Below are 25,518 nucleotides of genomic sequence, written 5' to 3'. Positions count from 1 at the left end.
TGATAGACTCAATGTACACAACCCTGAAATGCTCTCCATATGGAGGGAAAACATTGATTGCCAAGCAATAACATCACAAGACCAGGTACTCAAGAATATAGCCAAATATGCAGCAAAAGAAAAAAAAACATTAGAGACTTGCAAAGAAATGCTAACCAGAATATCCACCAACAATCAACCAGAAGAAGTAGCCATCAAAGCACATCAAAAATTTATGATGGAACTTGTAGTAGAATGGGATATAAGTGCTCAAGAAACTTTTCATATCTTGGTCATGTGCAACAGGACATTTATCAACCTAAATATAGGCAGAAAGATACTACACTAGTTCACACGAGAAGCAAATAGTACATACATACAAAGTAATTACTTACAAACATATATGACCGACCTCAAGGAATGAAAGCAATAACATTAATTGAATTAACCAAGACATTCTCATATGCAACACGATGACATGGGGACAAATGATAGCCAAGAAAAGATATAGCTATCATTAATGTATACCCCAAATTTTATAGCATTCTAGATAGAGATTATGAACATTTTGAATATTTTACTAGAGCAAGTTGCTACTATATAAGCACTTTCACAACATTGAAAATGATATTGGACTTATAGCAAATGTAATTATTGTAAATTGGTACCAATTGAATTCAAATGGCTACACCATTTGGCATGTACCTTGCAGCATAGAAGCCACCTCTGCAACAGATGACCATGATGACAGCAATAATGAGATAACTTCATTAGACAATATAGAGATGCAAGAATGGGAAGTACTATCATGTATGGGCCATACAAATTATAATGATCGTAATTATACTCAAATGCTCGAAAGACACAACTTTGATAAGAATTACAATTAGGCAAAACATATTGTACTACATAATTTACATGATTCTGCATCAATTGTACTTACCAACAAAGATTGTGAGGCTATAACTACAGCAATGGAGCATAGTGCACCCAATCATACGTTATAAATTGACCAAGAAAAAGCCCTTAGCATTATTATAGAGCACAGGAAAGGCGACTTGCTTCACCCACTATGCATGGTAATCCAAGGTACAACTAGAACTAGAAAATCACACCTAATTAAATGCATTCTCCATTCACTAAATGATAGCATTCAGACACAATGCCCCCAAATCCTGATACTTATGCCAACAGGAGTGGCTACATTTAACATAAATGCAACAACAATACATTCAGCACTCAAAATTGTGATCAAAGACATGCACCCCCTTAATGCACAAGCACTAACAACATTTCAAGAAGGCATGAAGTATATCAAGTGCATCTTTATTGATGAGATGAGCTTCATGGGCCTTAAGCTACTTCTAAAGATTGATACAAGGCTACGTGAAGCATTTCACACTAAAAAATCCACTCACTTTGGAGGGAGATCCATCATCCTAACTAGAGATCTTGCACAACTACTTCTAGTATTGGACAAACACCTATATGCAGCACACTCAGATGCTCTTGCAATTTGTAGAGAATTCACAATAATTGTTACATTGCACACCATATTCTACCAACAAGGTGAAGCACCAACATAATTTTACTTCAAACAAGCACCAAGGAATATATGTAATGTTGAACCCATGTAGCAAGATTGGGATCTGCTGATGACACGATGCAAACATTGCCTACCACCCAAAGAAAGCAAAGAATTTAAAAATTCAATCCACATTTTTGCCACAAATGATAGCACAACTACACACAACAAAAAAATGTTAAAATAACTCAACCAACCAATTACCATGAGCACTGCAATCAATATCTGCAATAATCAAAAAGATCATCCCGATGAAGACCAACTTGCAAAAAATGTGCTCTTGTGTAAGGGTCAACGCATAATGGTCATAGTTAATATATGGACACAAGAAGGCCTCATTAATGGAGCACTTGGAAACATCATTGAAATTGTATACAGTCCTGACTCCAAACTGGCTGACATTCCTATGTGCATTATAGCAAGGGTTAACAACTATATTAGTCCAGTGTGGGAACCACAAGATCCAAAATGTGTTCTGATAACACCAATTACACTAGGAAACCAAAGGCAAATACCAATTGCCATGGCATGGGCTATCACAATTCATAAATCGCAAGGCCTCACACTCCACAAAGTAAAAATTGATATTGGAAAAATAGAATGTCAAGGTTTAACATTCACATCCATATCACGAATCAAATCAATAAAAGGACTCTGCATTAGGGTAAATGTACAAAGTTGTGTCACCTTTTAGGCTAACTTATTAGAATGACTAAATTTGAGTATTTCTATCTAAAATTCATTTTCTTAACATATGATCTAGATAAATTCATTCTAGCTAAGTTGTATGTGGTCTCACACTTTTTTAATTGGAAATGTCTATTAAATGCATGTTTTATACTAGTTTGTATCCAATTACTAGAAAAATAAAATTATTTCAGAAAAGTGGCATTTCAATAACTCTTACTCTTTTTTATGATTTTTTTTAATAACATATAAACACCATTTTATAGAGCTCAAAGTTAAGGATATTCTCATGTAGATTTTATAGTGTTTTAATTAGATATAGTATATTGAAATTTAAAAATTCCATAACCACATATTTTAACACTCAAAAAGATGTCAGTTTTGAGAAAGAAAAAAATATTAAATCATATATAAAAAATCTAAAAATTATATGACATTCTAGAGGAAAGATTCCTCTTCTAGAATGTATAATTATTTTCCTGGTTAGAATAGATTTGTTTTAAAAAATGTGGTGGGAGATGAAAACTATCGATTTCAGGTAAGTTGAAATTTCAATCCTTATAAAAGAGAAAATATAGTTCTAAAGCCAATTTTTATTTTTGATTGTTCTAGATATATATATTATCTATAACATAGTCTGAGATCAAAGGGAAATAAATTTATTTCATATAGTTCTGCGGTGGGAACTAGAAGCCTAATTTTTAGCATTTTTCAGCACCTAAAAAATTATCTATAAAAATTAGGAAAATATATCAATTCTTATTCCAAATAATTATTAAAAATTATGATCCTAAAATTCATCCATTTCTACACATTTCATTAGTTTACTTCATTTCCAAATTCAAAATAATAATACCAATTTTATGTCATTGAGGTGAACAATTATACTTTTGTTAGCCTTTTCCTTCACAAAAGGGTGACACAAGTTTGTGCTTTTACCCATTGACCCACCTTTCTCTTTTGACAGATACAGAAAGATGCACAATAACCCATTTACAAATATCAAAAAGAATGAAGGAAACTGCCTCCAACAACTTTTTTGCACAAGTCGCTACAATGCATCTTCATAGTGTATCGCCAAGCTAAGCAAAGAGCAGTAACTTAGACAAGTATTATAGACTAATCCTCATTTTTTTGAAACTATGAAATGCATATTACTACTCACTCCATATATTAATGTCTCTAAGTGTAGGTAGTTCTGCACATGTACACAAATTGCATCTCCAATTTTGATCTTGGCGACTTCCATCACTCACTATAACTTAATGGTAAGCCTACCTACCTACTATGTGTTCAACTGCATTACTATTAGCTACTATTTATTCATAATTAATTTGTTGTGATTTCAGCTTACTATTTCTCACAAATTGCATCTCCAATTTTGACCTTGGTTACTTCCATCACTCATTATAACTTAATGGTAAGCTTGCCTACCTACTGTGTGTTCAACCACATTACTAATAGCTATTGTTCATTCATAATGAATTTGTTATGCTTTCAGCTTACTATTTCTCATTATTGTACTCCACAACCATTTAATACATACTTGGCTACTGTTAATTCATGATTAATCTGATGCCATTTCAGCTCATTGTTTCTCAGTATTGTATTCCAGTCGCATTTAACACATACTTTCAAATCATATTGTAAGAACAATTGTAGATGTAACATTTCTTAGTTCACCAAGGTAATATTTTTACAATGGTTATTTTATTATTGTCAATTAGTTTCTACATGTCCCACAATCAATGAGCCTGATTAATTCTATGTAACTTTTTTTAATTCTACACAGGCTTTTTTAATTCTACACAGGCTGATGGTTGTTTGATAAAAGGCTCACTGGTGGTTTTGGATGAACAACAATACACTAAGAAACAACACCCATTCAGTACGATGATCAACAATGGCATTGCCAATGAGAAATATTGTACAATTAATTCCTACATCAAACTTGAAATTTTGCATAGAAATTGTCAAGAACCTATAAATTCGCCTATCGGTTGTACTCTTGGACCCTCCCAAGGTACAAGTGCTAGTATATTTGACATTGGTGGCATTTCAATCATTGCTTTTAACTAATTTCACTCTTTTTTATATAATTACTCCAACCTTATGATTTGGGATTCTCAAAATATCTCTTTTCAATAAGAAACATAAGCTTAAATGGAATTAAGAACATTGGAGCAACCTATACATGTTGCCTTGAATTTTAACTGTAAGTTTAGTTTATATATTGGGAAATAATTGCATTATTAAAGTCGATGATGGTACATGGAGAAGGAAAAATACAAAAATGAGGCATTTTAGATCATGATGATCCTGTTAATCTACATAGCATGACAAAATATGGATTTCACATGAATTTATCATATGGGGATAGTAGGGGATAAGGTGACACATTAATGGGATAATAGAAATTAAGAAAAAAATATATAGAAAGTTTTAATTATATATATGCCACATTTATCATATATATTATAGAACCAGATTACATAATATTAGCATCAATTGAGAATTCGGATGAGAATTTATATATAAATTAACAAAATTTTAACTCTCAATATTAATGTCTCTATACTAGTTATATAATTAAATTTATAATTGCGCTGAGAGGTGTAACCTATAGTGGCATAATGGGGGAATGAAGTGTTGTGACCGTGTTAATGTTAAATTTTTCATTTTGAGAATTAACAGCCGACTACTAACAAATTTAAGTTTATGTATCGTCACATCCCTTTAAATCAATGATATAAATATAAAAGGTACAGTTTATCCCTCTCTCAACCTAAACAATAGTTCATTCATTTTCACATACATTGAAATTTGAAATCAGTCTGAGCTTGCAAAGAATGCATACATCACTCAAACATATCAGTCATAGAAGAGCGAAAAAAGAAAAAAGCCTATACCATTTAGAAGTCAAAAGTGTTCTCTCGTTGGAAAGCTCGTCGTTGCCTGTTATCACCGTTGCCTATTATCAAATTAGGTTAAGTTGTCTACAGACACTTTAATTGCACCCTCTTATTGAATTTTTTAGATAGATATCTCAAATGAATAATGTAGATAGGAAATTATTGAAAGGTATATACTATATTGATATCTATTAAACTAGGCGCATCACAAATTCATCTATATTTAATTTGCATATTCTAGCTAATATAAAAGTATGATAGATGTATAGAAATATATGTGATATCTCTTTATGTTAGTAAAGATTAATATATCAAGCTTAGATATTCGTATCATATCTATCTTAATAAAATAAAGATCTTAGATATCTCGATATATTAAGATATTTAGATATATAATATTTATAGAATTAGATATATTGAATCTCAACCCCATTGTCCTAATCTCCATGTACTATTTTGTAAGCCTGTATTTGGTTGGTGAGGGACCAATTCTTTCAAAACAAGCAAAAATAGTGTGTACCAGAGCTTTCATGTTCTTCTATTCATCCAAGGCTAAATAATAATATCAACACATTTTTTACTAAAGATATTTGTCATATATACCTTCCTTGGATCATAACTGATATAATTAGAAATAAGATTGGATTGAACTACATATTTTCAGTATCTAGCAAAATAAATTGGGAAAGTGTAAGAAATTGTGGATTGTAATTGTTGTAGTTTAAATAATTGTCATTTGGGTTTTCATGATGGATAACATATGTGGAAAAGATGGACTCAAATCTAACTTGTCAAGTTAATTGTTTATGTTTTTACTACGTCAAATCTTAGGACTTTCGTGTTTGGATCATAATTGTTATAGCTGCACATATGACTCGAATGAATCATAGGTTTATCAGCATTCGATAAAATAAACAATTGAATAAATCGAAGAAATTTTAGATTGTAATAATTTAAGTATAAAAAATATTATTAGATTTTCATGATGGACCAAGGGGTAAGGATTTCAAATATATAGAAAAATAATGATGACGTCAAATTTAACACTTGGAAAATTTTATTATTTATATAGTTTTAATAGGTGTGAAAACAATTTTATGGTTAAATTGTATTGTATTTTTATATGGATTATAGAATATGGTGTCAAACATCTGTTTAAAAATCATAGGATTGAATCTATGACTTTAAGTTAGTTGTTTATATTTTAAATTGTTATTAAATCAAATTTTATAATTCAAAATGATTGCATTTTAATATTTTGTGATAAAGAATATAAAAATATTTTTTGAATTTAGCTCACTAAAAGTTTTTATTATCAATCTTAAGATCTCATTTTAAGACTAGCTTAGATATCTTTATACATCTATCTAAAACACGTCGAGAGATATCAAGCTCATTCTCGTAATCTCCATATTGATTTATAAAATATATTAATCTTTACTTCCATAATTTTTAATAATATATAGCTCAATATATTTTATGTTTTATTTGTTTATGAGAGATTACTAATTTAAATCCTCTTATTTTTAATGTTATCACATTCGGATTTTTTAAAATGCCTCGTCCAAGACTAAATTTTGAGAATGAAGAGCAATGAAGACAGTATCAAAGAGAATATGCTCAAAATTATATGACACAACGACATGAACAAAGGAATAATGCTCAAAGAGAGGAAGCTAAAAGTCCTAGAAATGGTGACCAACAAATACAACACAGAGAATATGCAATTATAGGAGACAACAACGTGAAAAAATGAGTAATGCAGAAAGAGAAGAAGAAAGGAATCATTGAAACCAACTTGATAGAGAAAGACATGTCAAGCGTAGGGCAACTATGATAATGGAAGAGATTGAAGAAGAAATGAGACAGCATGCAAATAAGATGAGAGCACATCGTACACAAACATCTCAAGATAACCAAAATATAGTGAGAAGACAAACAAAAAGATCTATGAGCCTAGACGAGTTGAATGAAAGAGAAATACAACAAATACAACTATGCAAACGTGACTCAAATGAAGGACAAGCTCAATCTCATGAAAATGGTGGGTTTAGTTCTGATGGGATGAATTCTATGACAATAGATCGTGTTCTACAAACACCAACTAATTGAGTAGAGGATCTTATGAATGTTGATTCGGGCAATTATAATTTACAACAGGAGTTCACATCACAAATAAGAAGACAAAGACAATTGAAAAGAACACAAAATAGAATAGATAAGGGGACAATCAATACTATTCAAAATAATGGGATTGAATTGAGGACATTACAAATAATGTTTCGAAATGAAGTAGATAAACTTGCTATGCCCAGTATGTGCTACATTTGTCAAGAAATTTATCTTTCAATGAAGGTTGCACGGGTCCCTGAAGGCCCTATTTGTCATCGATGTCAACAAGAAAAGAATGAACATCGATTTTCAGCATCAAACAACATGGATCCCAGTCCACAACCATTAGAGCTTTCTAATCTAACACAAATAGAAGAAATGTTGAGAGCACATATCAACCCCATTCTTCAAGTTACACACGCAATTAGAGGTCAATTTAAATATAAAGGGCATACCATAAGTTTTCCACAAGAAGTAAGAGAAATAGCCAAAATCTTACCACATCACATAAAAGATTTATCTATTATCATTGTTCACAAGAAGGATCAATGCGGAACAAGTTATAATTTTACTTTCAATAAAGAGAGGGTTTACAGAGCACTTCAATTTAAAATAAATCATGATAAGTTCTATAGAGATGTTCAAATTGATGAAAATGAACTTAGTGAGCTTACATCTAATTTAGATGATAACATCTTTGATCAGCTAAACTCAGTTCATATGGAATTTGATTTGGATGCAAATGAATGTGTATTTGCGGGTCCAATAATGGAGATGGATCAAGGAAATATTATCAATCATACTACATCAATGGCCTCTAAACCACCAAATGCATGAAGAGAGATGGAACTAATTCATGCATGGATAAATAACCCAAATGTAGATCCTAGATCACTAATTGATTGGCTAGGAATTGGAACATCTCCAGTGAATGAGTATGTCACAGAAGGATTACTTGATATGGCTTTTCCAACACTATTTCCAGATGGACGATGCAGTTGGATTGAGCCAAGATTGAGAAGAGTCTATCTTTGTGAATTTGTTAAGCACTTACTTCGATATAGAGATCATCGCTTTCGATGACACCCATGATTTAGGTTTTATATGATGAATATCATCATGCGACATCATGCACAAAATTCATCAGCAGTATTTGCCAAAAAGAGCTTGCAAGATATGCCAATCACAATCAATGAGTTACAAGAACATATAGAAAATGTCCCTCACTCACATCTAGCGGATTGCTTGATGCATTTTGGTACAACTCTAAGGGGTACAAGGTCTTATTGGGCAAAATGTCGAGTTGAATTAAGTGATCTCTTGCATCAAATTGGAACACCAACAATTTTCTTTACTTTGAGTGCAGTGGATATGTATTGGCCCGACTTACATGCATTAATGTTAGGAACAAAACCATCTAATCCACAAGAAGCACAAAAATGGTGACGATAAAATATTATTGACTACCCACATATTGTTGCATATTATATGCATCTAAGATATACAATGTTTCAAAAGGAAGTACTACTAAAGGGAATGAAAGTAAAAGATTTTTGGTCAAGATATGAATGGCAACACAGAGGATCACCACATGTGCATGGATTCATATGGTTAGAGGGAGCACCTAACATAGATAGCCTTAATTGGAGAAATCATGATGAAATCAAGATAGTTCAAAAATATTTTGATTCTATTATACATGCATGGAATCCAAGGGGAGATCCACATCAACGAAACATACAGTTATGAAATCAATTCTTCTATAGCTATTCAACATATATTATGCTTTTTTTTTTTTACTTAATAAAATATGTTATACCTTCAATAATAGGTCCTACAAAATTTTACACAACATCCATGCCTTCGAAATACACAACAACTAAACCAAGTAGACTTTGAACGTGATTATGAAGAGTTGCTCAATTGTGTTGAATGCCATACAATATGAAAAGAGGGTGCTTGCCTTCGTAAAAAAAGAGGGAAAATGGTTTGTAGGTAAGATAATTATATATATTCATATTTTTTTTACTAAGAAATGAAAAAATAGTGTACAAGCTAATAGTTTTCTTTATTTTTAAGGTACAATGCACCATGCCCATTACATCTGGATGGATCAAGATTATTTGAAGATCCAACAACAGGAGATAAAATATATGAACCAGCAAGAAATGATGATTGAGTAAACACACATAATTGTACCATACTTCAGTTATGGAGAGCAAATGTAGATTGGCAACCTGTTCTCTCAAGACATGTTGTAATGAATTATATTGCAAAGTATGCAGCAAAAGTAGAAAATATTTCTGAGACATATCATCAAATGTTGGTAAGACTTGCAAATATTGAAAATCCAGATGAAGCAGCATCAAAGGCATATAAGAGACTACTAACTGCAACCTTGATTAAAAGAGACATTGTTGCACAAGAAACATGTCATATGTTATTAGAGTTGCCATTAGTAGAAAGTAGCAGAGTATTTGTTACATTAAATGTTTCAAGAGAGGTGTTCAAGCCAATGATAAAGAATGAAGAAAATGATGATGAAGCTCACCTAAAACTTTTCATTGAAGGATATATGGATAGACCATATGCAATGGAAAGTGCCACACTAATAGATGTAGCTAGATCTTGGACTTATAACTCTAGAAGAAAACAAGATAACAAATGGCAAGCAAGGACAATGGCAACTATTGTGAGAGTGTTTCCAAGATTTACAAATATTCCTTCACCAAACTCACAAAAATGGGTTGATTTTTGTTGGCCAGAGTTATTATTGTACAAACCATTTCGTAATATATAAAGAGATATTGGAATAGATGATACTGCAATTGTATCCAATTGGGAGTCCCTTAATTATAATCCATGGCATGTGGATAGGCAGACTATTGAAAATGAATCTGAAAATAATGTTGAAACTCATGATGATTCTGAAGATGAAAATGAATTACCAAATAATCAAAATGTAATTGAACATGAGTGGGAGATAATATCAAGACTGCATCGTGGACAAATGATGGATCTAACAGAAATAGATATGCTGGGAATAAGAGATATCGACAGACAGAATCCATGGAGTGCAAAATATCAAGGAGAAGAATACACAAATAATGCAATACTTATCAATGCTATGAAACAAAATGATTTACTTATACCTGAAGATATGATGATGAGTATATCATATGAAACTTTAGGTGCTAAGCAAAAGAAAGGACTTAATATTATTATGACACATTATAATCAAGGTGAACATGTCATGCCATTATGTATGATAATTCAAGGAACAGCTAGAACAGGGAAATCATATCTAATTCAAGCCAATCTTCAAGATCTTTATGGTGCATCAACACCACATCGTTCTCCCCTATTATTATTAGCAACAATTGGAATTGCAACTCTTAACATTGGTGCATCAACAATTCATTCAACTCTAAGAATTCCTCTTACAAATTTTTCTGACTTACAAGGCACAAGGTTCACAACATTACAAGAAGAAATTCAACATATTAGGTACATATTAATTGATGAAATGAGTTTTATTGGTCAAAATTTGTTACAAAATATAGATTCAAGATTACGTCAAGCCTTTCCAAAAAATTCAAACATGAATTTTGGAGGAAGACTGATTATTTTAGTAGGAGATTTGGGACAACTGCCTCCTGTTAGTGACAAACCACCTTATAATAGTAATGTTCGTGCAAAGTTATTATGGGAAGAGTTCAAGATTATTGTTACTTTGGATAAAGTGTTCAAACAAGAAGGTAAAAGTGAAGACCAACAAAGGTTTTTCCAATTACTCACTAATATACGAGATGCAACTCCAACTATAGATGATTGGAAGTTATTAATGACAAGGATAGATGTTTCATTGCCCCAAAATGTTAAGGAGGAATTTGATAATAATATTCATCTATTTGCAACAAATCATAATGTTCATAACCATAATAGAAAGAAATTACATTCACTAAAAAAACCAGTTGCTCGCAGCATTGTATCAAAAGAAGGAAGTACTAATCTAGGGGGGGTTGAAAATGATGAACTAGTTATTGAATTATTACTTACTAAAGATGCAAGGGTCATGTTAATATCTAATTTATGGATTGAAGCGGGACTTGTCAATGGAGCTCTAGGATACATTCAAAATATCATATACAAACCTGAAAATGCCCCACCAGATCCACCAACATATGTCATGGTTGAATTTGATAATTACTTTGGAATGTCATTTGAAGATGCAGCTCCAAAATTATTTCCCATTTCTCCAATACAAAGAGGCCGCACACATCAATTGCCATTATGTTTGGGTTGGGCATTAACTATCCATAAATCATAGGGATTAACACTTTCTAAGGCAACAGTTGACATTGGACCAAGAGAAAGGATAGGACTAACATTTTTTGCTATATCACGAGTTAAGTCTTTGGATGGACTTTGAATATCACCACCATTTTCTTATGATCGTTATGAAAAGATGAAGATAGGGAAGCAAGTTGTGAAAAGGAAAGCAGAGGAGGAACGACTCAAATCTCTAGAAAGAGATTAATTGTATGCATTGTATATACTATATTTCATTATTCATAAAACATAATTGATATGATAAGCATCATGCTTTAAAAAGAATAATTCAAATTTCAATTTTACATGTTGCGTTGCAGATGCTACTAGCTTAGATATCTTTATACATCTATCTAAAACACGTCAAGAGATATCAAGCTCAAGGCACCTATTTTAATAAAAATATTATTGAAAAAAGATAGGCACCTCAAGCTTGATATCTCTCAGTGTGTTTTAGATAGATGTATAAAGATATCTAAGCTAGTTTATTATATAATATAAATTTCTTTAGATAGTATCGTCTCTATTAATTAAAATATAATAAGATTTGATTTATTATAGTTTGTCTTAATATTCATATTTTCATATATAATAAAAACAAAAATAAAAAATAAAATAAAATGTCTAAATAAAATTTAAAAACTCTAATCATATATAAAATAAATTACATCATTGTTGTAAATGTAAGAAAAATACATAAAACAAAAATAAAATCGCAAAGTTACTCATTAAATTTTTCTTTTTATTATATTTTAAAATGTCCAAAGATAACAAGTTACAAATACAAAATGATAAAAAAAAAAAAAATTGAAATCGAAAAAATGTGAAAGAATGAATAAATGAAGTTATTGTCAAAAGGTATTTGGTATAATGATAAAAGTCATGCATTTTAGGTAAAGTACATTTCAAATCCTTTTTGATATAACAAATTAGCTTATATAAAAGAACCACCAATTCAAGAAATTGAGTTTTCATAGGGCACTTCTCATTTTTAGTGCTTTACATCAAGCCACTTATTAATCTGTAGAGACTTATGTTTTCATCTTCTGTATCATAAAAGTATTAAATTATATTTGTAATGTTATGTAAATTTCATTTTGTAAAAATTCAAAATAATTTTGTACAACCAATAAAATAAAATAAAATTCTAATCTACACATTATTGTATGTTTCTTCATTACACATAGGAAAAATTATATCTTTTTAATCACATTCTGAAATTACATATTTTACATTTTTTTTTTAAACTCTCAAGTAAAACTGTTGATTGATTTTTGTTTTGAAATATAAAGATGAAATTTTACTTGTACACTTTAAAAAATTAACATTTTATTTCCTTACAAAATATTTATTTAAGCCAAACTTTTAATTTTTTAATATGATTTTATATCAAACGTATATATATATATATATATAATTAAAAACATATTTAATTGATAAATTTTAAATAAACTAATAATAAAAATATTATTTACTAAATAGTTTAAAATAATCGATCTAAATTAACACTACCAAGCACTTCAAATCTCAACCTTATTGTACTTGCACTATTGTATTCAATTTTTCAATTAAATTCTACCAATTACTAGTATTTTTTTATTATTTTTTATTTTTAAGATTAGGAGGAGAATCTATTTGTGCTAATAAAAAATTGATATTTTAGAGAAGTTGATAATTAATTCTTTCAAATAACTCAAATAATTATCTAGTTATTTGACAATACTTTAATTTATGTTAATGTTCCTTTATTTAAAAATAATTTAATTAATTCTAATCTTATATTAAAAAAACTAAGTACATGCCACTACATGGCCAGTATAATATTCAAATGTTTGATAAATCAATTTTCTTAATAAATTATAGATTCTATATACTCTGAGTTGATATATGTGTATTTGGAAACTTGAACATGTCATCCTCCTTTGCATACTTTAATCCCATCTTTGTAAAAGTCAAGAGATTAAGAATATATCTTAATGTAAGCTGGAAGGAGAAGTTCTTTTGTAATTCTTATATAATTTTTGTTAATCGAGATTCTAGCATAATATTCTATCTTGAGTTGATATATGTTTGTTTGAAAACTTGAACATATCATCCTCTTTTGCATACTTTAATTCCATCTTTTGTAAGGGTCAAGATGTAAAGAATTATATATGTAACTGCTCACAAATATAACAACTACATTCTACAAGGAGAATCTAAAAGAAATGGTTCTTTTATAATTCTTATATATGTATATATACACATATGTGTGTATATATATATGTATATGTGTATATATAGATATATATATGTATGTATATATACATATATATGCATGCACATATATGTGTATGTATGTATATGTGTGTGTGTGTGTGTGTGTGTCTATATATATGTATATGTTTATATATGTACATATACATAAGTATTTATTTTTGCTAATTTTTTCAAATTAATGGAATTGTTAAAATGTCATATAGTTAGAGATGTAATTTTGAATTTATAATGTCTTTAAAAAATTAAAAAATGAACAATTTTCAATTTATAATATTAATTTTTTAACTTCTTTTTATTTTTAATTTTTTTCATGGCACGGTGTTCAGTATTTTATTTAATGAAAATATCAAGAACAATAAAAACCAAGACTATATAAATTTATGCAGGGTTTTGGTTTGTAATTTTTTCTCATCTTTGTGTAAAATATGTTTTAAAACATTGTAATATAATTTGAAAGAATTCTAAGAATAACTTGAATAAAGATAACCTCTTGACATTTATATAAAATAGATAGGTATGAATTTGACCTCTTTCAAATATTTTTAAGTGAATATAGTTTTTAAGGATGATATATTTACTTGAAAAAGTCTTCATTTTTAATTCATAATTTCCAAACTGAAATGTATAAAAAATGTGTTAACAAAATTATTTTGGAGTGCAAGAAGCATCTAAAAGCATTAGAACTGTATACAACAACCAAGTATCAAAAAGCATCAGCAATTTATTTAATTAAGATATTAGTATTACTAAACTGCATCGCTTGTTATTTGAACCAAAGCAATCTTTTGAACTTCAACAACTTTTTTTTAAATAAAACTTTCACTCGCAGAAAAAAATTAAAAACCCTTTTTTCTTTTTCTTTTTTATATATAAACTTTCAGTTAAAACAGATCCAAATACTAGTTAAGAATTTAGACCTGTGTTGATTTAAGAGACAGAATATTACAAATTAACTAAAACTAATTACAAATCCTCTCTTCAACTATATGTTAGCATAGATCATGAACATGCATTTGTCTCCATTTATCAACTGTAAAACACATTTGTCTCCCTTATGCAGCTCATTATCTATGACAAATCTTTTCCAATATGCTACATATCGCCTTCCACCACGCCCATGCCTGTAGACTCGAAGCATATGCTGCCATTGTCCAGGATTCTTGTGATGCAAAAATATCAGTTCTACCTTCTTATTTGGCAACCAGCGTTCTCCAAAATCATGTGGGATGCACTGTAACACTTGCAGAACATCAAAATTGAATTGATTTTATCCAATAAACTGCACTAACCTCATTTATGATTGAAATTATGATTGAAATAAAATAGAAAACTTACAAGGACAAAAGGTGTGGATGTTGCACACTTGGTTAAGATCATTGGAAACAATGGTTCCGTAATTTTCACAGGATTGGGAACTGCGAAGGCCTCTGTTTCAATGGAGGAGATTCAATATTTTCAACTAGAGAGAAAAAATGGGCAAAAAACCTCACATCTTTCAGTCTTTCAGTTTCAAGATCATTGTTCATGATCTCTCATATATGAGCTTTGAGGGAAAAATGACATAAAATAAGAGATTTACCCTCAGATCTTTCAGTTTTCAGATCATTGTTCATGATCCATCATCATAGATGAGCTTTGAGGGAAAAATGAAATAAAATAAGAGATTTACCCTCAAATCTTTCAGTTTTCAGATCATAGTTCATGATCCATTTATGATGAGTTTTAAGGGGAAATTGAAATAGTATAAGAGATTTACCCTCAGATCTTTCAGTTTCGAAATCATTGTTCATGATCCATGATAAATGAGCTTTAAGGGGAAAATGAAAATCCCTCATAAATGAACTTTGCGGAAAAGAAAAATTGGAATAAAGATTTGCCCTCATAGTTTTGAAATTTCTTACCTGAAGTTTCAACATTTGGAACTGCTCCCAACGTGGAAGTGGAAGAATCTTCTGAGACAATTTCAATGATTTTGCAACTCATTTGACTGCGAATTCCCGAGAGGATTTTATCATTCTTACCTGAAGATCCAACATTTGGAACTGCACCGGACGTGGAAGGGGAAGAATCGTCTGAGACAATTTCAATGATTTCGCAGCTCCTTTGAGTGCGATTCACCGAGAGGATTTTAATATTTTGTTCGTTTTCCCGCTGAATTGCACCAAAGACTTGCACAACAAAATATTTATCCCTGGCATGCCTAAAAATAAGTATGTCTTTAGCTTTTATACGATTATCAGTAACAAATCCTTCCCATCCATGTCTAAAAGATGCAGAAACACCAGTACAGCGGAAATTTACATGCCATAAGTGACCGCTTGGCCCCGTGAGAATCGCATCTTTAAAACCCCTAATATTCATTCTGCCTATGAAGTCGGCAGGGATTTCCTGCATCCAGTGAAGTGAAATTCAGTTCAATTCTAACCGGAACACGGAAATTTTTCTTTATACACGAAAAATGAAAATAACAAACATCGGTGATTCTTCTACAGTAGACTTCTCGTCCACAAATATATTTTCATCACTTCTAGAGGAGATCTCACTTCGTCAAATATTTTCGATTTTCTTTGTAAAAATTCCCATAATTGTGCTAAGCAACTTTACAATCCCTAAAATTCAATCTGCCTGCAAATTCGGAAGGATTTTCCTGCATCCGCTAAACTGAAATTTGACTGAACCCTAAACAGAACAGTGGACTGCGCATTCGGTGTAATAGAACTACTCCAAAGAAATTTTTCTTTGCGAAATAAAACAAAATCATTAATTTCCCAAATATTTTCCTTTCTCAGATTTCTTTGTAAAAATAAACGAATAAACGTAATGAGATGCAATCAAATTTTTAACTCTAGAAACAGAGCATAGACGTAAAAAAAATTTCAAGCACAAGAGGAGCAGAGCATTTCCGAATCCCGACAACAGTAATGTAAAGATGAAGAAAACTAAATCTTCCAAACACAAAAGCAACCAGAATTTTAACAACATGTTTTCTGTTTGCGATTTCTGTATCTCCAAGATTTGAAAACCTAGAAGATTTTTTATATTATGTTTGCAAAATTAGAATTTTAACAACATGTTTTCTGTTTGCGATTTCTGTATCTCCAAGATTTGAAAACCTAGAAGATTTTTTATAATATGTTTGCAAAATTAGAATTTTAACATGTTTTCTGTTTGCGATTTCTGTATCTCCAAGATTTGAAAACCTAGAAGATTTTTTATATCATGTTTACAAAATCATTTACAAGTGTAAATAAGGAAGCCATCCATACAAGATTTTTACTCACCAATTGAGCGGAGAAGTTTCCTGTCATGACCCTGAAAAATGAAGCTCCATCAGATTTCAAAATCAAAGATAAATGCGAACACAAACAATTGTGCGTGCACTGTTCACATGCCATTGATAATACAAATTTCCTTGCCTTCTCTTCTCATATTTCAAATTTCAATCTTTGGAACCTGTAAATTCATGCATTTGTTAGAAGGTACTAAAAAATAATCAGCATTGGCAAGAAACGAGTTACAAATCTCATAAAGTTTCCATAACATTCAGAGGAGGTGTGAATCGATTCAAATTATGAAAGAGAGAGGCAAATGATTTACAAAACATGTTCTAACAGTACCTGGTTTACAAATGCAATCATGAAAAGGACGGGACATTTTTTATAAAGACGACATAAAATTTCCTTATGGTTAAAGATTTAGTCCGTGAGAAAAAAGAGGCCAATGAGATCAGAGCTTTTATTAAGCCATGTTTTTGTTTTAGCTCTATTGATTTTTCCTTGTAAATTTGGAAAGTTTCTCTATAAGCATTTTATATATATATATATATATATATATATATATATATATATATATATATATATATATATATATATATATAATTTTATGTTAAATTAATTTGATGTTAATTAAGCTGATTTTGGTAAATTGTATAAATAAATTTAAACTAGTTTGTGTGGAGGTTAAAATGATATGTTGAAATCAAAATAAACCAAAAAATACACACGTAAGAAATATTTAAATGAAAAATTACAAAGGAAAGAATCTAAGAGAGTTTTTTTAAAAGAAGATAGTTACCATCAAATTCATAAGCTTGAAAGATAAACTAAATATCAAATACAAGGAGAAAGAAATTTTTTAAGGAGAAAAAAAAAAGAAAAAAAACTTCATGTGAATTTTATGAATTAGGCAAAACCCTGAAGAATGAAAGAGGTGGAAAATGAGAAATTAGAGTCATAAGCTCATTCAAGAACTATATATGTGTGAGTAGTATGAAGAATGAGAGAGGAGCATCTCTTATATAGAGACATGAGAAGAGGAGTTATTTAGTAACTCCCAAATGAATGAATGAACATTTATACGTGTTTGTATCTAAGTGTCACAATCCTCTTTAGGAGGAATAAACTATTTTCCTTATTAAAGGAATTGGAAAAATGGCATGCCCTCACACATACAAGCAACATGTCCTCACACTTTGTTGCCCCACTTTTCATTCTCTAATCGATTAGCAAAAGTGAATACTTGTGTTATAGTGAGATGAGTGAATTCTAAGTTGTGATTGAGTCTAGGTCTAATTCCTCTTAGGTGGAATGGGTCTCCATCGGATTTCTCTTTTTCCCCCTCTCCCCATTTCATAGTCGGGTGGTTCTTCATTTTTTCAAAGTGATCTTATGGGTAGGTTAGTGCCTAGTCCGATGGAGATTCATGTTACTCATTCAGTGATCAATTACAAGTTATATCCACTTTCTGCCTATCACTTTTTCAAAAGAAACAGAAGCTTACGGAAATTTGGAAATCAACTTTTCCTTGGTGGGTTTTCAACCCATGAAAATGATTTTCCACAAAAGGCACTAAATGACACACACAGATCAAAAACATAAAAATAGCAAGGCACCTTGTGGCGAATGAATGCTCAATTTATGATTATGACTTCAAAAAATGATAAGATTTTTCATGGCTCTCGTAATCATCCTTGACAGAAAACTCAGAACAAACTTCTCCTTAACAGGTTTTCAACACATGAAGTTGGTTTTCCGAAAAGGCAATTTAGAGTGAAAAGGAACGGTAAGTGGGCTCCTACATAATCTTCACACCTCACTAAGACATTTTCGATCCCAAGAAGGATAATGGTTTAAAGTTCAATTAAGAAAGGAAATGTTGGCAAAGAAACATAAATTGTCTTCTCCTTAGTGAGTTTTCAACCCATGAAGACAATTTTCTAAATTCCAAAGAAAATCAAGCTAGTGATCAGGTTAGACCCGCAATTTATGCATAAAATGTCTTAGAATGATAATAGAAAGAATCTAACCATTACAGAAAGGAGTTAATGATTAGAATCCAACTTAGCAAATATTTTCTCATGGAGTACTCTATTGATAACTTTTCAAGACTTAAAGGAAAACGGGAAAGTAAGTTATGGGGAGATAGAAAGTTACCATTGAGCCAATGGAACAATGAAAAGACCCCTAGATATCTACTAAACCCTTGCATTTACTATTTCAATAGATATATCCTTCAATTCATTTGTGTGGCACGAATTCTAAAGATTAATGGATGAATCAAGGCTCCTATATATATGGAAACATAAACAATTGAATAACTACCAATTTTTCTTTAAATTGCTATTTTGTTAATGTGCATAAATTTTTCAAAAAGCTAGTATCTATTGCATTTGCAATTCCTTTCACTTTCTTAATTCAAATCTTGTTCTCAAAACCATGGCAACCAGATTTGCAAATTTTGACAGGTTCAACATAATCAAATCCCAATTGCACAATTTCACAGATACCTCTCTTTGTTTCTATGACATGGAGGATTTTCAAAAGAGAGTGAAGTCTAAGTAGATTCATCCCATCACTGAGAAGCTCTGAGGATGTGGGTTGGTCAAGGCAGCTAGTTTTTCAATTACAGTTCAGGCCCCAGAGTTGATCTACAAATGTATACATTGTTACAACTAAGAGACGAGGCAGATTGTACTACCGGATAGCACAGTGTTGATTTCAATTGATAGACAAACTGTGGTGAATTACTTTCGAGTACCAAAATGAGAGGAATTCTTAGTTGACCTTCAAAGGAGCTATTTCTAAGTTCTCCACAAAGAAGATGATCTTGAGGAAAGAAATCATGCAAACATGGTTCCAAAAACCACAGAGTGCCAAGAGTAAGGTTCCTAAGACCTTGTTTGGGACCAACCTCAAACCAAAGATCATTGATATCTTGGTCCTCTTACATAGATTGAAAGTTGAGGTAGAACCTTTGAATTTTTTTGAGCAATATTTCTTTTTAGTGCAAGTCATCTACTCTAACACCCAATATATTTATTGGGCTCATGAGGTAAGCAAAATTCTATCCAATGCTCTTTGTGCTGCAAAGTTTTACATTACATCTATATGTCCTCTTTCCTCATCTATATGTTGGCCTCATTACAACTATGGCCAGGCCTCCCAAGAGTGGAAAATTTTCCTGATGATGTGAAATCTTATGAGTTTTAACCTTATGATTTTTATCCATGCTTACAGTTGGAAAATAGCTATGCAAATTATGTAAAAGTTAATGATGCATTCACTATGAGGATTTGTAGGGAGTTAGAGGGATATCCAAAAAGGAGATTCGGTCCTAAAGCCATGGCAGCCATCAGCCAATTTAGGAGTTATTTCATCTAATCCTCATCCTTTTCTTATTTACATCTTGTAGCTTTTGATGGTTTTCCCTTGAAGCTACTAAGATATCCCAGTGATATGATCGTGCTAATCAAGATCATGTGGCAGACCATTCAAGTGAACATGTTGAGTGGGAGCTTGAAGAAGAAAAGTTACAAATTCCCCATGAAGGTGGGGGCTTTTAGCTACGATACCCATTCTGATGCCAAAAACATGTTGAGGGTGTTTGAAATGAAGTATAAATTGGACATGTACGAAGTCCTAAGGCCCATGTTTGACCCAAATGGGTACACAAGGGATGTTTTGCATAATCAAACACATTACCACCATTGAGGACTACTAGGCCGATTGCAAGAACTAGTTCAAGAGTCGTGATCATGCCTTCGCCAAACTAACAGTCTATCAGGTGAAAATGTTCAAAGTCAATATTGATGAGGAAGGAATAGAGGATGATGGCCAAAACATGTATAGCAATACTTACTTGACCAAGCTAAGAGGCATTCCAATAAACTCAAAACCTTATGAAGACTCTGAGGAAGAGCTAGATATAATGATGGCTTGAGTCTATAAGAGGACCGAAAAATGGGTTGAATGGACAATGGCTAGAAGGAATCAAAGCAAAGGCGCATCCACTCAAGCTTCCCCAAAGGTTGCAGTGGCTTCTTCCTCCCAGGGTGGCACATGAGGTGCAACCTTGGTCATTACCCAAGGGCTAGCTCAACCATCAGATGGAGGTGATCAACCTCCCAACAAAAGCATTCCCCTAGGTAGAACTTGTCAGGATGGCTCCCTTCCAGTGATCAAAAATCTAGCAAAGGCTGAGAAGAAGAAGGTAGAGGAATTAAAAGATGGTGTAGTCACTCTTGCTCTCTCACCCCATAGTAGTCCAACCCCATCTATAAGTGTTGTACTACTCCTTTCGAGTAGTCCCCAAGTGCAGGTAGTAGATCTTGGAGATGGTGTAAGTAGTGAGAGTGAGTTGACTAAGTCTAATGAGGAAAAAAAGAATACTTCAGAAGAAAAAAAGGGCCAAGAATCTTCAAAGCTCATCTCACAAGCCCCAAAGAATCCTTTCTCTCTAGCCACAAAAACACTCACCTCAGTCAAGAGAAAGATGTTTAGTATAGACACACTTTGGATTGTGTCCAAGGTGATCAGCATAGATTCATGGCTGGAGGACACCTTGGATAGAAAAAGAAAGAAGAGAGATGAAGGAGCTCCTAACAAAGAGACTTTATCTCTGGCCATCCGCTCTAGATCAGCAAAGTCAAAAAGCAGAAGACCTTATCCATTGTTGGACAAGATCCTAAAAAAAGGCATCTCACGATGGAAATTGCCAAGCACACTAGAAAAGGAAGAATTGAAGATATGTTTGTAGATGATTTTTCCTTACATTCTGTGGATCTTGGGGAGGTCAGACATGATACCAAGGTTGGCTTATGGAAGTCAACAAATGATGTAGTAGAGGGACAACTTGAAAGCCTTAAATTGTTAAAATTCAAAATGAAGGCAAAAATCCATGAACTTAACAGCTTTATCAGGCAGTTGGTCACCTCATTGGCAAGCATCTCTAAAATGTCAATTACTAGTGATCCTACTGTTAGTGATGTCCAAGAACTCATCTCTCAGCTCCAAGAAGATAAACACTTTGGGAAAATCGGTAGAGATTGGAGAGTGAAACTCAAGTTAGAGGGACTCACCATTATAGAATAGATCGGCAATGCAATACTAAGGCTCAAAATAAAGAAGGACAACACTTTAGCAAATAAAGCTACCCTGGCAGCAAAGAAAGTTAAGAGTGAAGATTGTGTTTCTTTATTGAAGATGATTGTCCATATGAAGGCTAAGGAGGCTATTGAAGAAAAAATCTTTCCTAAGGGAGATGAGCCTTTATTTGAGTGGCTTTAGAGCATGCATTTCAAGTCTGAGATGATCCTAGCAGCAGAGGAAGGACTTAAAGAAACAGAAACCAAAGTGAAAAAAGATCAAGACAGAGACTTTGAACTCTTAAGAGGTCTACATATGGATTCCCAGACTAGTAAAAAAAGCAAAGGGAATCATTGGAGTAGCCGTCATTTAAGAGAACTTCTCTAATTACATAGATGGTTTGACAGGGATATCTTCTAATCATCATAATAGAGTTTTTGAGTTTCAAAAACTTGGCGGGTGTGTACACATGGCCATGGAGGAGATATAGGATCGGTTAAATGTTGTAAAATATTTAGCTAGAGAGCATTCTAAGTATTAAGATACAATAATGTACATGTTCATAGGCATGAAGAATTGAATCCAATCATTGTTGCCGCCAAGGATTATAAGGCAAAGTCAGAAAAGGGAAAGAAGGCAAAGTGATTCATATCCCGCCCCTTTCATATTTTGATGTAATGATTGCAATGGACAAATTAGCTCCTTGACATTTGTCATTTCTGAGGAGATGAACCATTTTAAGTTCCTTTTGTAACGGTCATCTCAGAATCCTATATGTACTAGATTGAAAGATTAATAAATGTCGGCTAATTTTTGGTGTGAAATACTTGAAGTTGCAAAAACAATTGAATGGTATTTTGTGTCAATTATTTTCTGTTCCATTCTGTTTTATGTTAGTTTTTTGTTTTCTCTTTCATGTGAATTTAATCAAGGAATGAACAGAGTTTTATTGCCTTCCTTCAAAGCAACAAACTGAAGATAATAGTATTGTTATCATAGGTTCAAGAGAAACCCCTTTTGTGTTTTCTTTCAATCTCTGTGGTTAATTTCATGCTCATATCAATTTAATTTTAGTGAGCCTTTATTACTAAATTGTTAAGCCTTACAAGTTCATAAGATGTGTGAATTCATAGACTTAACTAATCTTAAAATACCAACTCTTTCCTAAGTTAGTTCTTGTTTAGGCCTAGCTTGGTTTACCTCTCTTGTTCTCGGGCTAAGAACACACAAATTCAAAGGGAAGCTAGTCATTTCAAAACAACTTTCCCACTGTTGTAACTAGACATTGTTCGCAAATTTGGGTGTTTAACAGTTAAATCAAAAGAACAATTTGTTTACCAACACACTTGTTCGAGAGGACCAAAATAACATAAGGGATACATTGGTTTATCCCAATTAATAAATAAATATAACTAATGAAAGATTACTAATTCTAACAATAAAAATGACTTTTAACATTAATTAAGTGTATAGAGATGTAGGTTTTAACATTTTTTTTATCAATGATCTTAACATATAATTGTATATCATGGTTTTGTTGAATTTCATTATTATGAGAGAGGATTTTTTATAAATCAGGAGAAATAGATCAATGATTTTGACTCAATAATTGTATTTAATCCTAATAACAATGTCGCACTTTTTTATGGAGAATAACTCCTGCTTTCTTGAGACAATTAGATTCCTCTAGAGAATTAGCAGCAGGTTTGGATCAATTGAATTTACATAAGAGTATCTCTTTGTCTTTTTTCTTAGCTACACTTTAAAATCCTAGCAATCAAACATATTGGAATAGTTTTCTCTAAAATAAAAAGTGCATAATTTGTAACTATTCTACTAGATATGCTAAAACAAAGTAAGTGTGTGTATGTGTGTGTGTGTTGAGAGAGAGAGAGAGAGAGAGAGAGAGAGAGAGAGAGAGAGAGAGAGAGAGAGAGAGAGAGAGAGAGTTCTTTTCTTTTTTCTTGTAGGAAAACTTTGTCTTTCTCTCTAATAATGTTCTATTGATAGATTTGTTTTCATTGAAGTAGTGATCAAAATACAATGTAGGCTCTTTGTGAAGGCATTTTTTTGGATTACTCTAGACTATGTTGTAATTGTGAGGCCTTTTCTTCAATTTGGCTTTAAGTATTGTGATTTGTGTATAACTGATAGCATTTTCCTTGGATAGTGTTTTTTTATAAAGTTTCCTCAAGATATTAGGTTGTATTGGTATAGTTTGTGGTGTTTGTTTTATCCCATTGTGCACCATTATAGTTATCAAATGATATTATAACACATGTTGTTGATTATAGTGGTTTAGACTCAAGTGGATGTATAATATCTTTGACATCTCCAAGAGATTTATTTATAAGACCACTTTGTTTATGTATATTAAGAAGTAGCCAAAAAAGAGGGCTGGCCTAAAACAAAAAGCTGAAAATCAACGACAAGTCACTAGCAACACATCATCATCCTACTCCCTTTCTTAATATCAAAAAACTCAACATTAAAGTATCCCAATGCCTTAAACTATTCTAGGAAGCACGCCAAATAACATGCTAACATATAAACATATGCAAAGTCTGGATATTAAAACTAAACTGAGTCCAACAAAAGAATATAGAAGAAGCCCAGTTGGGAAAAGTGTAGGTAACTAAAAACATCAAAAAAAGAAAAAAGAAAACACAAAGAGCTAGCTTTCTTTCTTCTCTTTGTCAAGTCTTTCCAGCAACACATCAAGCCAATCACCCACTAGGAACTGGTACAAGGAGCTCGTAGTGTCCACACTGGCAAAGGCAGAAAATCCCTCTTTCTCTCTATGAAGGAGATGTAGAGTGGTGATAGTTGAGTGTATAACCTTGACAATAAGGTTGACCACCTCATCAAATCTTTGATTTGAGTTATCCTATCTCCTCATGAGTTTTTTATAAGACCACTTTTTATTCACATAATTTCTCTAAGAATGATGCATTGAAATCTTATTGGTAATACTTCTTAAGATAATTTATCAACATATTTGAATACATTAAAATTATACAACTACTTAGTTATTCCAAAACTAATACAAAAAGTAGACTTAGTCACTTTAACATGTTTTTTATTGTATAATGATACTAGCTCATTTGTAGTAAATATATGTATCAATTTGTCAAATCTTCTTATTGAGTTGTCATTAACTTTCCTTGCTTGTGTGAGTTATTAATAAATCTCAACAACATTTTATTGGTTTTGTAATATGCATATTTTATGATGTACATGACAAAATTGTATTCAACTTGGATTGTTACCCTTTGTCTTTAAAATATTG

General features: G+C 31.7%; 1 protein-coding gene across 3 annotated transcripts; it reads right to left on the bottom strand.

Annotated features, from left to right (window-relative positions):
• Positions 1–14,697: 14,697 nt before the first annotated feature.
• Positions 14,698–17,527, bottom strand: LOC149575736 (B3 domain-containing protein LOC_Os12g40090-like). 3 transcript variants are annotated; one of them, XM_089812258.1, is made up of 5 exons: positions 17,484–17,527; positions 17,148–17,319; positions 15,768–16,254; positions 15,202–15,293; positions 14,698–15,097 (listed from the first exon to the last, which is right to left on the bottom strand). In XM_089812258.1, exons 2-5 carry the CDS (start codon positions 17,259–17,261, stop codon positions 14,849–14,851), a joined length of 942 nt encoding a protein of 313 aa, XP_089668384.1. In that variant the 5' UTR covers positions 17,262–17,319; positions 17,484–17,527; the 3' UTR covers positions 14,698–14,848. The 3 variants fall into 3 exon arrangements, with proteins under 3 accessions (XP_089668384.1, XP_089668385.1, XP_089668383.1); XM_089812259.1 differs by lacking the exon at positions 17,484–17,527 and having other exon boundaries at positions 17,148–17,178; positions 17,283–17,322; XM_089812257.1 differs by lacking the exon at positions 17,484–17,527 and having other exon boundaries at positions 17,148–17,473.
• Between the last annotated feature and the right edge of the window lie 7,991 nt (positions 17,528–25,518).

Source organism: Cupressus sempervirens, chromosome 2 (assembly GCF_028749045.1).
Source record: "Cupressus sempervirens isolate cs-2001-9-10 chromosome 2, ASM2874904v1, whole genome shotgun sequence".
NCBI classification, from domain to species: Eukaryota; Viridiplantae; Streptophyta; class Pinopsida; order Cupressales; family Cupressaceae; genus Cupressus; species Cupressus sempervirens.
Note: the sequence above shows the minus strand (reverse complement) of the source record. Positions and strands in the feature narration are given on the sequence as shown.